Source organism: Xiphophorus maculatus, chromosome 22, assembly GCF_002775205.1.
Source record: "Xiphophorus maculatus strain JP 163 A chromosome 22, X_maculatus-5.0-male, whole genome shotgun sequence".
Taxonomy (NCBI): domain Eukaryota; kingdom Metazoa; phylum Chordata; class Actinopteri; order Cyprinodontiformes; family Poeciliidae; genus Xiphophorus; species Xiphophorus maculatus.
In genome coordinates this window covers 18,679,389-18,691,899 of record NC_036464.1, presented here as the reverse complement: position 1 = coordinate 18,691,899, position 12,511 = coordinate 18,679,389, and the positions used below count along the sequence as shown (strand labels likewise).

General features: G+C 39.3%; 1 protein-coding gene across 1 annotated transcript in view; it reads left to right on the top strand.

Moving 5' to 3' along the window:
- Positions 1-12,511, top strand: part of bicc1 (BicC family RNA binding protein 1) — a 68,540-nt gene that overhangs the window by 43,478 nt on the left and 12,551 nt on the right. Inside the window, exons 6-9 of the mRNA XM_023327847.1 lie at positions 657-710; positions 5,077-5,259; positions 8,273-8,524; positions 10,027-10,158. Coding sequence (XP_023183615.1) covers positions 657-710; positions 5,077-5,259; positions 8,273-8,524; positions 10,027-10,158 — 621 coding nt within the window. The remainder of the gene's footprint in view (positions 1-656; positions 711-5,076; positions 5,260-8,272; positions 8,525-10,026; positions 10,159-12,511) is intronic.

Here is a 12,511-nt window from a genome sequence, read left to right as displayed (position 1 = left end):
TTAAACCTTTCAGTGCTCTGATCTCATATAGTGCTCAATCCCCTCCAGTTGTTCTCTGATGATGCAAGCATTGGCTGATTAGCAGCAAGACGACTCCCTTCAGGGCTAAGTCCCTTTAAGCACTCTCCTTTTCATTTTCTCTGACGCCAAACACTTTTAGATTCAGCTGAACCTTGCAGATATGTTCCAAATACTGAGAGTGACAGTGATGTTAATAAGGAGATATAGACTGGTTGATAAATCAATGATGTGTTTTTGTTTGTTTGTTATTTTGTTTTGTATCTCTGACAGAATCTCGTGGGACTTGGGCTGTTGTTGCACTTAACTATATTGAGAAAAAAAAAAAATATTTTTTGCTACATTTCAAAATTGATCATCAGGGTTTGATTATCAATCGTGCTATAATGAATTTCAACCTATTTTTGTGCTTGAGTCATAAATAACTGTTAAAAATATATATTTACTCGTTTCCTCTGAAAATACTGTTGGAAATGTAATTCCTCTGTTCTGAATCTAACTATCTCCTTGACTTGTTGTTGAAAACTCAATTACCTGAGTTGTAACCAATTGTGAAAGAATTAGCTTTGTACAGATTGTACAGATTTGGTTTTCTGCCAAAACTGGCTAACCCATTTTCATATTTTTATTGTTAACAGGTGTCTATCGCAGGGCAGCCAGCAGGCGTGGAGGCAGCACGTGTAAAAATAAGGGTAAGCTTCTGGAGCTCCGCCAGTTTTGCCTAAAGGGGATACTCCACCCTGAATTTTAAATGGCAATTCCTCATTCCTTACACCCGTGAAAGGTCATGCTTTTTGTCTTCACGAAGCAAAGTTTTACTGTTTCTGTTGGGAGAAAAAGAGCAAGATATTGCCATGATATTTTCCCAAAATGTGCCACTTATTTTTCTTAGCTTATACTGAAAATGCATTTAGATTAGATTATTTATTTAATGTCACATTTATCATTTTGTTTCATACTGACATTACTAAAATCCTTCTTTTACATCCTTAATTAGGATAAATAAGAACAAGTTATAAATGTAAACCAGTTCCTGACAGCACTGGAACTGATGATTTTTTGTTTCTTAGCAATAGAAGTTTTCCAGGCATAGAAAAATATTGATTTGATTGAGTCAACCCAGAAACTGTCTGTAAGAGTCAAAACAAAAGTGCTGCAGTTGGACAGTTTGGATAGTTTTTGGATCTACATCTATATAGATAACTTTTGTGAAAATAAAACTCAAGTGAAATCAATCTATCTATCTATCTATCTATCTATCTATCTATCTATCTATCTATCTATCTATCTATCTATCTATCTATCTATCTATCTATCTATCTATCTATCTATCTATCTATCTATCTATCTATCTATCTATCTATCTATCTATCTATCTATCTATCTATCTATCTATCTATCTATCTATCTATCTATCTATCTATCTATCTATCTATCTATCTATCTATCTATCACTTGAGTTTTATTTTTACAAAAGTCTTTTTAAGAGTCATTTAGTAATTTATATATGCATCTCAGTTGTCCATTGGGATACTTATGAAAATACTCATTTATCCTAAAATATATATTTATTTACTTGAAATAAATATATATTTTTGCTGAAGATAAATGTATGACAAATATCTCAATATACTCAACTACATTTTTACCTTGTCTGTAAATACGTAGCACACAGCATATTTTAATAGAGCTCCTGCATTTAATAATAATACAAAATAATTTAAATAATATTTTTCTTTGCTTCAAAAGTCTAACAGCTAAGAATAAGGAAAAATAGCCTCGGACATCTTTTTTTTTTTTTTTTTTTACCAAATGCTAAAGTAGAGAAGAGCTACAGTCTCAACTCAGCCTACCTCATTATCTAACCGCTTCCTCTGATCAGTTGTGAAATAAAAGTTAGAGCCTTCTCCTTTTTGGCAAGTCCGTCACCCGTCCGTTTCCTCGCCTTTTCCTCATCTCAAGTTTTGGTCTGACTGGAAGCCAGCTTTAGTGGCCAGAGGACCACCTCTGCTGGTTTTCAAGGGGGCTCTGTTACCTCTCCTAACTCTTGCTGCGTTTCATCACTACATTTGTGTCTGCGGCAAACATGGTCCTCCACTGCGATTTGACCAGAACCAACAGTGCTGAGTTCGCCTGTGAAAACAGCCGAGTGAGTGAAGTGTGTGCTGCAGAGTAAGTCACAGGAGGTCACCCTGAACGCTTATGCACTCTTCTAACTTGCTGCATTCAAAGGCAGAATATTTTATGCAAATCCAACCAAAGTTTGATTTTTTTTTTTTGTCCCAGCTTTTACTCATTCTGAAACACTTATGACACGTCCAAAATTATTAAATCGACTTACTCTTTCGTTTACTTAATATGCCTATTCTTTTACACTGCCAGTTGCCCAGGGTGGCATTAGAAAGAGAAAAAAAAACAAAAAAAACCCATGTATCTGTAAGTTGGGCTTTGAATGTTCTATTTTTTCTTTTAGAAATGTGCAGTGAGGGGAATTGCACATTCATAAAATGTGCTAACTGTGCAATTCCCCCACTTAGTGCAGAGTATGGTGCATTTTATCCCACCCCAGAATCTCATCAGATATTATTATATATCCAGAACAAAAAAAAAATAGTAATGTAAACTTTTTTGCTCGTTCCAGTGGAGAGGCTTGCTACTTAGTTTTTAGATGAACTAAAGATGTAAATGTGTAATTCTACTTATAGTCCTGGCTGAGTCCTATATATCTCGTCTAAGCCCGGAGTCCTACAAGCTTAAAATTCCAAAAATATTTTGGAACGCCCCCCCAAAAAAAGGCAGTGAACTATGCAAAAATGTTAAAGGCATAAACTAAAACATACAGGTACTCTGTGTTTTAGTTTATTTGAACACAAAAAAATTAAATATTCTTAAAACTAAATTTGTACTGTGATAATGGACATGGCAGATATACAGCACATCTGCCATGTCTTTAAAACCTCCATGTGTAGATCCCACACACTACAAACAAAATGCTTCTTGGACATCAGCAAGGAAGAAATTAATGTAGCTAGAAACATAATTTTGTTTGTGTTATTATTTTGTTTTATTTGTTAAATTCATGGACATGGACAGAGACTTTTATTTTATTTGCGTATGGTACAGTGATTGATTGTGTTGCTCATTCTCCTGTGTGTCTTCTGCTTGTCAATCTCTGCTGAAACAAGTTTAGCTTTAAAGCAACAAACATAAAACACTTTCACTTGTAGTCTCAAGATATATAATTTTTTGACTGAATTTCTCTGAAACTTTACACGTTTTTTTAAATGTGTATAATAATTATTTACTGCCCTACAGTGAATAATTATGAGAATAATAACACTTCCTGAAATTGGCTGCATCTAAAGATTTCTAGTGAGTCACATATTGGAAACCATCGATGAAGCTCAAGATAATTGCAGAAAATTCTTGTGAAATAATGGGCTTTCTGCCAAATCATGTGTATGGCTGTTAATTCAAATGAAATTTTAAAAAATAAAATGATTTAGTGATTTATCTTGTGCGATGGAGTGGCAGCCTGCGACCGTTCAAGAACAATTGGAATATAGAAAATGGACTGATGGTTTAGTAAATATTGCTAACAATACTTCTGTTCAGATGTAGAACAAAAACTCACTGACCTGTCACTTCACCTGTCAAACTTTTGCTGATTTGTTTTGTCTTTTTACTTTTAGTCCTCAACAATCATAATAATGTGGTGCTAGAATTCACTAGACCTTATTTTCTCCTGTCCCTATTTGACCCAAATATCATCAATGGCTCCTTATTCTGCCTTAACAATACACGTGATGTCTATTAAATTCTTAGACATAAAGCCAGTTTCCTAAAGCCATCCGGGCGCAGCTCTTGTAACAAGCCACTTGTTCATTCAAAGGTGGAGCGGACATGCAGGTGGTGAAAGCTTCGCCCAGTTGCTTCATCTAAAAAAGACGTTTTCATTTTTCTTCGTCTTTCCCCCGTGGTGTCAGTAGAAGTAAGGCCTTTAAAGCAGGACTCTTTGATTGAACACATGTGCAACTGTTTGCTTTGTAGGCTTTTGGAGGAGAAAAAAGAAAATAAAAAAAAGCAAAAGTCAGCTCCACAGTAAAAATTGGTCTATTCTTCATTCAGCGCCTGACTCCTGCTGCTCACTGCTTGTCTTTTCTTGCTTATCCTTCCATCCTGACCTAAATTTCTCCAGCCCTCAGAGAGGGAGCACTGAAACGTGATATAAATGTAAGGCCAGGCACATATGGGAGTGATCAGGGATACATTTCTTTGGTCAGAGCAATTCATGTTGCTTGCCCTTCACTGACAGCCAAAACCATAGTGGCGCTCTGCCCAAAAAGTCAGTGTTTGGATAACTGTGTGTACGTATTCATCAGTTAGTGTGTATTTCTATATCCCCTTCAGTTTGAATCCGCATGGATGTAAGCCAAGTGTAATTTCTCCCGCATGCATGCATATGCATGTGTATGCATGAGTGTAGCCGTCCTGTCAGCATCTATTCTACTTGAGGGATGTGTTTGATACATTGAACAGGAACTGACCTCTCATGGTTCCATGCATGGTTTTTTATTCATACATGTGTGAGAATGACCAGGCTAACGACTGCTGATGTTTTGTTAGAATTGTAAATCTAATTTTGAGCAGCTCTGCAGCCATAATATTTAATGGACTCGGGAGCTTTGCAGTTTCACTCTTGTTGCAGTGTTTTGTCTGGATTGACCTGACAGTTGCATGTGAAGTTCTGCCACCTTTGGCTAAAGGAATTGGCTGTTTTGTCTGTGTGTCAGCTGTCATAAGTCTCCGACATGAACAGAAATCACCCTATCCCTGCTGTGTCACTTCCTCTCCCTTTGGTCTTTATGAGTCTGTTTGATGTGTTGTGGTGCAAGCTGCTTTACTGCACCTGTGTTAGTCTGTATTAACAAAATGTGGCTCTGGCAACTTTCATAATCTACCAGCTACAAGTTCTTAGGTCACCGTTGGAATAAAACAGTGATAGTTTTGACCTGCAGGTTTGCTTTTCATCATTCCCGTCATCCCTTCGCCTTACAGGAGCTGCTACCTCTCGTGCTGTCCTTCGAGCTTCCAGCCATCATGCAGTCAGACCCCAGCTCCCCCACTGTGCAGCACATCTCACAGACGTACAACCTCACCGTTTCCTTCAAGCCCCCAACGCGTCTCTACAGGGCCACCGGAGTCATTCGTGGTTCACAGAATAATGTCAACACAGTAAAGGTGAGCAAAGTCTTCCAGTGTTGTCGGGTACAATTTTCTTTAGGGAGTTTTTTTGGTTTTTAGTTATTATTTTTTAGTCGTGTTTTTTTAAGGAATGTTTTATTTGGAAGAACCTGAGCCTCAGTTGATTGTACAAATTATCAAAAATTGGAACAAACTGAACTAATAGTTACATTACCACGCAAAAACGTTTTAGCTGATCTAATATTGTGGCTGAAATGTTCTTATATTGCATCACCTAAAAAGCTTTTAGCTTTACAAGTAAGACTTAACATCTACAGTCGCAGTCTTTCATAAGCGTGTTTTGCTCCTGTTGAAGACGTTTATGCTTCTGCTACAGTGGTAAGCTAACATTAACGTGCTTACTCTGCTTTGATATGACTTGTTGATGATTCGGGTGTGGTACCAGATTATTGTGTTCAAATAAATCCTGCAGAAAAAGTTGTTCTCTAGCTTCAGAAGCATTGTGTTTTGTTTTTAAAGTCATAAAATTCAATGGCTAGAATGGCTAGAACAGTAACAGAGTCATGCAAACGATGCACAAGAAGTCAGACTGCATCTCTTGTGCAAGTATGGATAAAATAATCACACGTAACTGATGTTCAAAGGGTATTGGGAGCTGAGTTTCACCAGGGACTGCCAATATCAATCATTGGAAGATGTTGTGGTTCTGCCCATGACCCAACACCTGGGACTGGTCAGTGTATTTGTAGAGGGGTGAAAAACAAGTTGTTAGTAAACAAAACCAAGAAGTAAGAAAATAGGCACCCCAACATAATTTTTCATTTTGAATCTTTAATTTCTCATCGTAATAAGTTCTGTAGTGTTATTTCAGTTAGTCCGTGCAATTCTACACATGGCCGCTAGGGGCGCTGACGCGTTGGTGACCAAGAAAAGATTGAGCACACCAGAAGAATAAATCTTCCTGTTGAAGGTAAAAGGAGCTCAACGTGTGTGTCTCGTCTTTTCTATATCGCAGCATCACACGTTGAGGGAAGATCATCTGCTACATTACCCTCAGCCATCCGAGGTTGCAGGGTAACATATTCCTGCTGTGAACAGTGAATCAGCTCTCAGGTTTCCCCACATATACTCAGGTTTTCATTGTACCGTAGGACCGTGCTTTCATTGTGGCTCTGGGAGTGTGTTTAAAGTTGTTATTCTGCCAGAGGTTAAGCCTCCACCTCAGTCTCTACAGATTTTCTTCTAGTGTTGCCCTGAATTCAGCGCCATCTGTCTTATCATCAATTCCAACTGTGTGCAGTGTGAAGCGCACAACTAATGCAGATAACACAGCCTCCCACCTGAACTTTATATCTTTGCAGCTCAAGAATTGTCATTGGTCTCTTCCCTAGTTGATGCTCTCCTTGCCCAGTCAGTCGGTTTAGTTGGACAGATATGCTTTGTCAGATTTGCAGTTTTGCCTCTTTATTTTTACCATGCCCAGTAAGATGTTCAAAGCTTGGAATATTGTTTTAAAACCTAACTCTGCTATAGACCTCTCCACAAAACACTTTATACAATGGTTTATATTATAAATCATAAAAATAAACAAACATGTGGTTTTCCTTCCACTTTGCATCTGTGTGGTACTTAGTATTGCTTGTTCACATATAATAAAAAATACTTTTAAGTTTGTTGTTGGAACTGTGTTAAAGGAATATGGATACTTTTGAAATGAACTCTAAATGGAAAATAAAGAAGTCTTTATATGGTAAAAGATGCAACCATTTTTGACTGAATAGTTGTTTTTTTTAAATGTGTACTGGTTTAGTTCGACTTGTATTGTTTAAAGATTTTCAAATAGCTCATTATCTTCTAATGTATTTTTTATTTTCCCTTTCAGTAATTGGAAACATCGTTACTAACTAATCATTTGGCTGAGAACAAAGGTTGTTGTGCCAATCATTGTTTTATGCAAATATCAGCATTTACTACCCATTGTTTCACATTTATGCATCTCTTCTGGCTCAAATCACATTTTGCCGAACAGCCTTAATGCATTGCATTGTTCTCAGTGCAACGAATGGAAGTGAATGCAAGAATTATCCCTGACTTTGGGGTAGGTCTGATGGGTTGGGTTTGAGGGCTTGGGAAACGTGCCAGACGGAGGTTAAAGGATCACAAGAGTATGTAAGCTATGTTGTGTGGTAGTGTGAGACCCTCGGAGCTCAGTTAGACTGTTGCCAAAAACGCTCTGGGTTGTTGTCATTTGCTGGCCACAGTGTGTGGATTCCTGTTAAACACTGGAAAAGACTTGCTCAGAGACAAATCACAGAGGCACCAAATAAAAGGTCTGTTAAATTTTGCATCAAGCGTAGGGTTGCACAGTATATCACAAATATTTCAGCATTGCAGTATCAGTATGTGCAATTTGCTTTGTGCAAAGGACAATTTGGCTATGGAGACAGGATTGTCTTGAGGCACAAACCTACAGAATAACTCTATGAATGTCCTGGAGTGCTTCAGAAGCCAAAATCCAGACTTAAATTTGATTCAACATCTGAAAATGGCGACACAGACATCTCTGCAAAGAATAGGCCAGTCTGCCTAAAGATAGATGTGCTAAGTTTGTAGCATCATATTCAAGAAGTATTCAAAAATTTTGAGGAAGGAAATTCTGGCACATTTTGTAGCTTGACAAAATGTGGATAAGGTGAAGTGCTGTGAATATTTTCCGGATGCAATGGACATACTCATCTGAGCTTTATATTTTCAATAGCTTGAGCAAATAATCATCAAAATTAACAGACATAAATGCTTCATTGTGTAATGAATCCATATAATACAACCTTCACTTTTAGGTTGAGTTACTGAAATTGACTCATTAGATAAGATTTATTGATTTTTCTGTGACATTTTACAGAAGGATATCACTAAGACTGAGAAAGCATAATCTATGCTACTAACTGTAGGAGTTAAATGTGTCTGTGGTAAATATAAGAATTAATGAAAGTTTCTTGTCTTGTTAAGTAGTTTATAATCCAAAACCTCGTCACCCCTGTCTCCCCAGAGAGGCACAGCTCTGTTGCTGGAACATCTGGCTGGTAGTCTGGCAAGTACCATCTCCATCACCACCCACCTCGACATCGCGCCGCAGCACCACCTTTTTATGAAGGGACGCAACGGCAGCAACATCAAGCACATCACCCAGAGGACCGGAGCCCAGATCCACTTCCCCGACCCCAACGGCCCCCAGAAGAAATCCACCGTCTACATTCAGGGCACCATCGAATCCGTCTGCCTCGCGCGGCAGTATCTCATGGTGCGTGTTTTCTTTGCATTTCTTTTTTAATTGACATCCAATCCAATGGTTGAAATGGATTACTTTAAACTAAACATTGTTTTGTGGTTAGGGGATGCTAGTGGTAGCATATTCCTTACATACACAGATTCCTTCGACTTTGTGGTAGCTATTATAGATGCTTCTGTCTCATTTACATTATCATGGTGTGTTTGAGTGATGCGTGGTTTTTAAATCAAGTAAGGGGGGCTCGCAATGTGAATCATGATTGGCTCATAGGTCGCAAGCAGCCTTGAGAGAGGTTTGCTTGGCTCTTCTTCCTCTGTTGAAATATTCAGATCAGACAAAAGGAGAATCTGTTTCTGATTCAAGGTTAGATTGTGTGACCGTAGCATCTACATACCTGCATGCAAGATGGACTCCGGCTAAATTAGTTTGGCTTCGGGGCTTCATGTTTTGTCCGTGTACATACTTTTCTAATTAGAGTTAATGATAAGGGTTTGGCCTGCGTGTAGCTGGAATTCATCCGCATGTTTCCGCTTCACAAAAATCCTCCGTTAGCATTCATGTGTTGGATCAAGAGTAGCACGTCATAATTTTTTTCATTTTGTCCAAAAATGCTCAGTGGCCATTTTTGTCTTGTTGCCCTCAACCACTGAGGCTACTCTTTCCTAAATTACTTTGGTGTATAATAAGAGATGTGTAAAAGTAATGGCTGTTTAATCACCAGTGGCTTAAACTTCTGCTAAACTAGTTAGGACTTCTCTGTTATAAACAGCGCATGGGTTGTTGTCCGGAGATCCGTAATTCAGTGTAGTTGTTCGAGAAAAGCTGCTTGTCTTTGTCTGTGGTCTCCCAGTTGGTCCCAAAGACGCATAGGGAGTGCCAGAGTTGTTTCAGAGAACACACAAGATGATCCCTCTCTTCTTGAAAAGTAAAGGAGTTATAGAAGGGGTGATGAACACAGAAAGCAGAGAATTAAAGAGGAGTATTCAGAGGGTAGAAAGAGAAAGAAGACGACGCAGGAGAGGGAGAAGACTTCTACCCGCAGTCCTATGGCTTTGTGATTTTGGCCTCTATAGATTCCTGCCTGTAGGCCAGACGGTAGATTACAGCTCCGGTCCGAGGGCCCTGTCAGAGCCGGCCTGCCTCTATATACTCTGCTGCTAATTACACCCACTCTCAATCGGAGAGCCATCCAGTTCTCAGCCCAAAATACAGATCTTTGTGGTGCCTGTGGTGGTGATCGTGCAGAAGAGATTTAACTTGCCGGAATTTCCCGAAGGCTGCAACGGGTCGAATGCCGCCATGAAACTCGTATTTATCGGCATGGCTAACGTATCGGTCTATAAATGGTAGAGTATAAAGGACAATTTACTGCTGGTTTGAGAAAGTGTATAATTTGAGTACACAAATAGGGCATAAAACGCAACCATAGTGTTAAGCAGTGTCGTCGTGCTCCCGACAGTGTGAAAGGATCTGCTGCAGTTTGTTTTTTATCCTGTTTTCCTCTTTTTATCCAGGGCTGCTTGCCTCTGGTATTAATGTTTGACATCAAAGAGGACATTGAGGTGGAACCTCAGTGCATCACGGCACTAATGGAGCAGCTGGATGTCTTCATCAGCATCAAACCAAAGCCGAAGCAACCCAGCAAGGTATGGGACTGCACATACTAATGTAGCTCCTCTTGTCAACAGTTCAGGCTGCCAGTGGTGGCGTAATGATGTGGGAGAAATATTTTTTTGGCTCCTTGGTATTGTTTAAAAACCACAGGCATCCTGTTTACTGTTGCTAACCATGTCTACTCCATTATGATAACTGTTATCATAATGGATTGTTACTTCAAGCAATATAGAGTACAAGTTCACAAAGCTTAATATTTTAAAAATGGTTGACTGTATTATGCTGACCTCCACAGTCACCAGATCTTAATTTGATAGAGCCTCTTTGGGATGTAGAGGACCAGAGATTTATTTACAAGATGTGAGCCAGCAAATCTGCAGCAAGTGCATGATAGCTGTGGTGTCAATATAGACACAATCTCAAATGAATGTTTCAGACACCTTTTTGCATCCATGCAGCAATGAATTAAGATGGTTCCAAAGCCTAAAAGAGGTTAAAAAATGCAGAAAATACCCAGGTATTAGATGGCTTACTTCAGTAAAGTGTGGAAGCATGTTCAAAATTCATCTTCAGAATATGCTGAAAGGAAAAACTTGTTTTTATCTGTTACTTCTGCAGCTGTTGTGGGTAAAATGAAAATGCGGTGTAAAGGCCCAAAATGGCTCACCTTTGCTATGATACACTACTAATAAAATGATGGGACCAAATGAGTCCGTTTTCAGTTGAGCATATTGTAAACATTTTAGGGAAAAATCATAAAACAATCACTGTGCCTCTTTGGATTGCTATAATGACCCACAGTAATGGCTGTCGCTATGTCAACATGCCTTCGATGCATGGGTAACATTTTATTCGTGCATCATATTAAATAGATGATTGAGAATTCCCATTGTGCTCATTGACAGGATGCAGTCGTTTTTAGACATAAGCCTTCTCACTATCTATGTTCGTAATTAAAGAGCTGTTTTATGTAAATTATTATCCAGCAAACAAATAACTGTCAGGAGTTTTGTCAGAAAATAGTTTACTCTGATTGATGGAAAATCTGAGAATTTAGATCGACTAAAATCAAGCGCTAGCTAACCCTAATATTTAGAAGGCAACATGTGTTAAGATTTCTCCCTGGGAAAAACATAGCTTCTGTCTCATTCGATCAAATGTAAAAACGGGTTGAGTTACCAAAACAAAAAAGCCACTGTGGCATTTCCAAACTACTTTCCATCAGTTGTCACAGTGTGGCATCTAAATAAATAAATAAGAAAAAAAATCTGCCTTGCTGCATTTTGTTATTGTCGAACAGAGCTGAAAGAGGAAAACTGGAACCAAGTACCAACAGTGGGAAGACTTCTGGCAATCAGACATCTGCCACAGCAGGGAATCAGAGCCGGCTGTCTCCTCTGCAGAACGGGCTGCCAAAGCATGTTCCACCTGATTGATGGGAACTTTGCTCGTGTTCTTTCTCAGCCTTTCTAAATAAGCTGCTCGTTTTTAGATTAACACTTTTCCATCAAGGAATACATTAAAGCAGCAAGTTGGGCTATTTTGCAAAACCTTCTACTCCGTACCGTGACTTCTAGTCTGCTAAAACAACCACAGCCAGCTTCAGATTCAAAAAACATGCTTTTGGTTTTGCTCACATTCTCCCTCTCAACAACGTTTAATATTTCTAATCGTATTTCACCACTTAGCTAAAGTCCTGACGAGACACTTTGAGGTGCCCGCGTCCCGCCCTGAGCCGGGGCTCTGTGCCCAGAGCAGACAGCTCTGCAGGGATTTCTGCAGAGGTGCCAGGGTAAACACAGACCCAGCCCACACCCACTCAGGAACCCTTCACTTAAGCATTTTAACGAGGTGACTGCAGTCCCCCTGAAGGCACATGCGAGTGTGCGCTGCAGTGTTAGCGCTGGCGGCGCACTGGCAAAGACGGAGGGCCTTGCGTTTGTGTCAGCGAGAGTGATCGTGTTTGGGAATCGCTTCTCAAAAGCTCCAAATGGTCAAATTCGGGGCAACGTTGTGCACGGATTTATTTTGAGTATTTATGATGGGCTTGGATTCCAGTAACGCAGAAAGTTTTGTTTTTCTTTTCGTGATAAATCGTCTTACATTTTTTCCGACATTAAGTATATTAGCTGTTTCGCAATATTCTCCTGTCAAAAAGTGAGATAGGTGATGGATTTCTAGCAGCTGATGAAGAAATGCTTTCTCTAGAACATTGCTCCCATGTCTCTCCCACTCCGCCTTAATGTTTATCCTTCTAATCTGCTCTTAATTCCCTCTTCCTTCCTCCCATTTCTTGTTGTCCCCCTTCTCGTTCTCCTTCAGACTCCCTATCTCTGGTGCCAACATTCCCTATCCTATCTATGCCTCACTCCTCCATGTATGCTT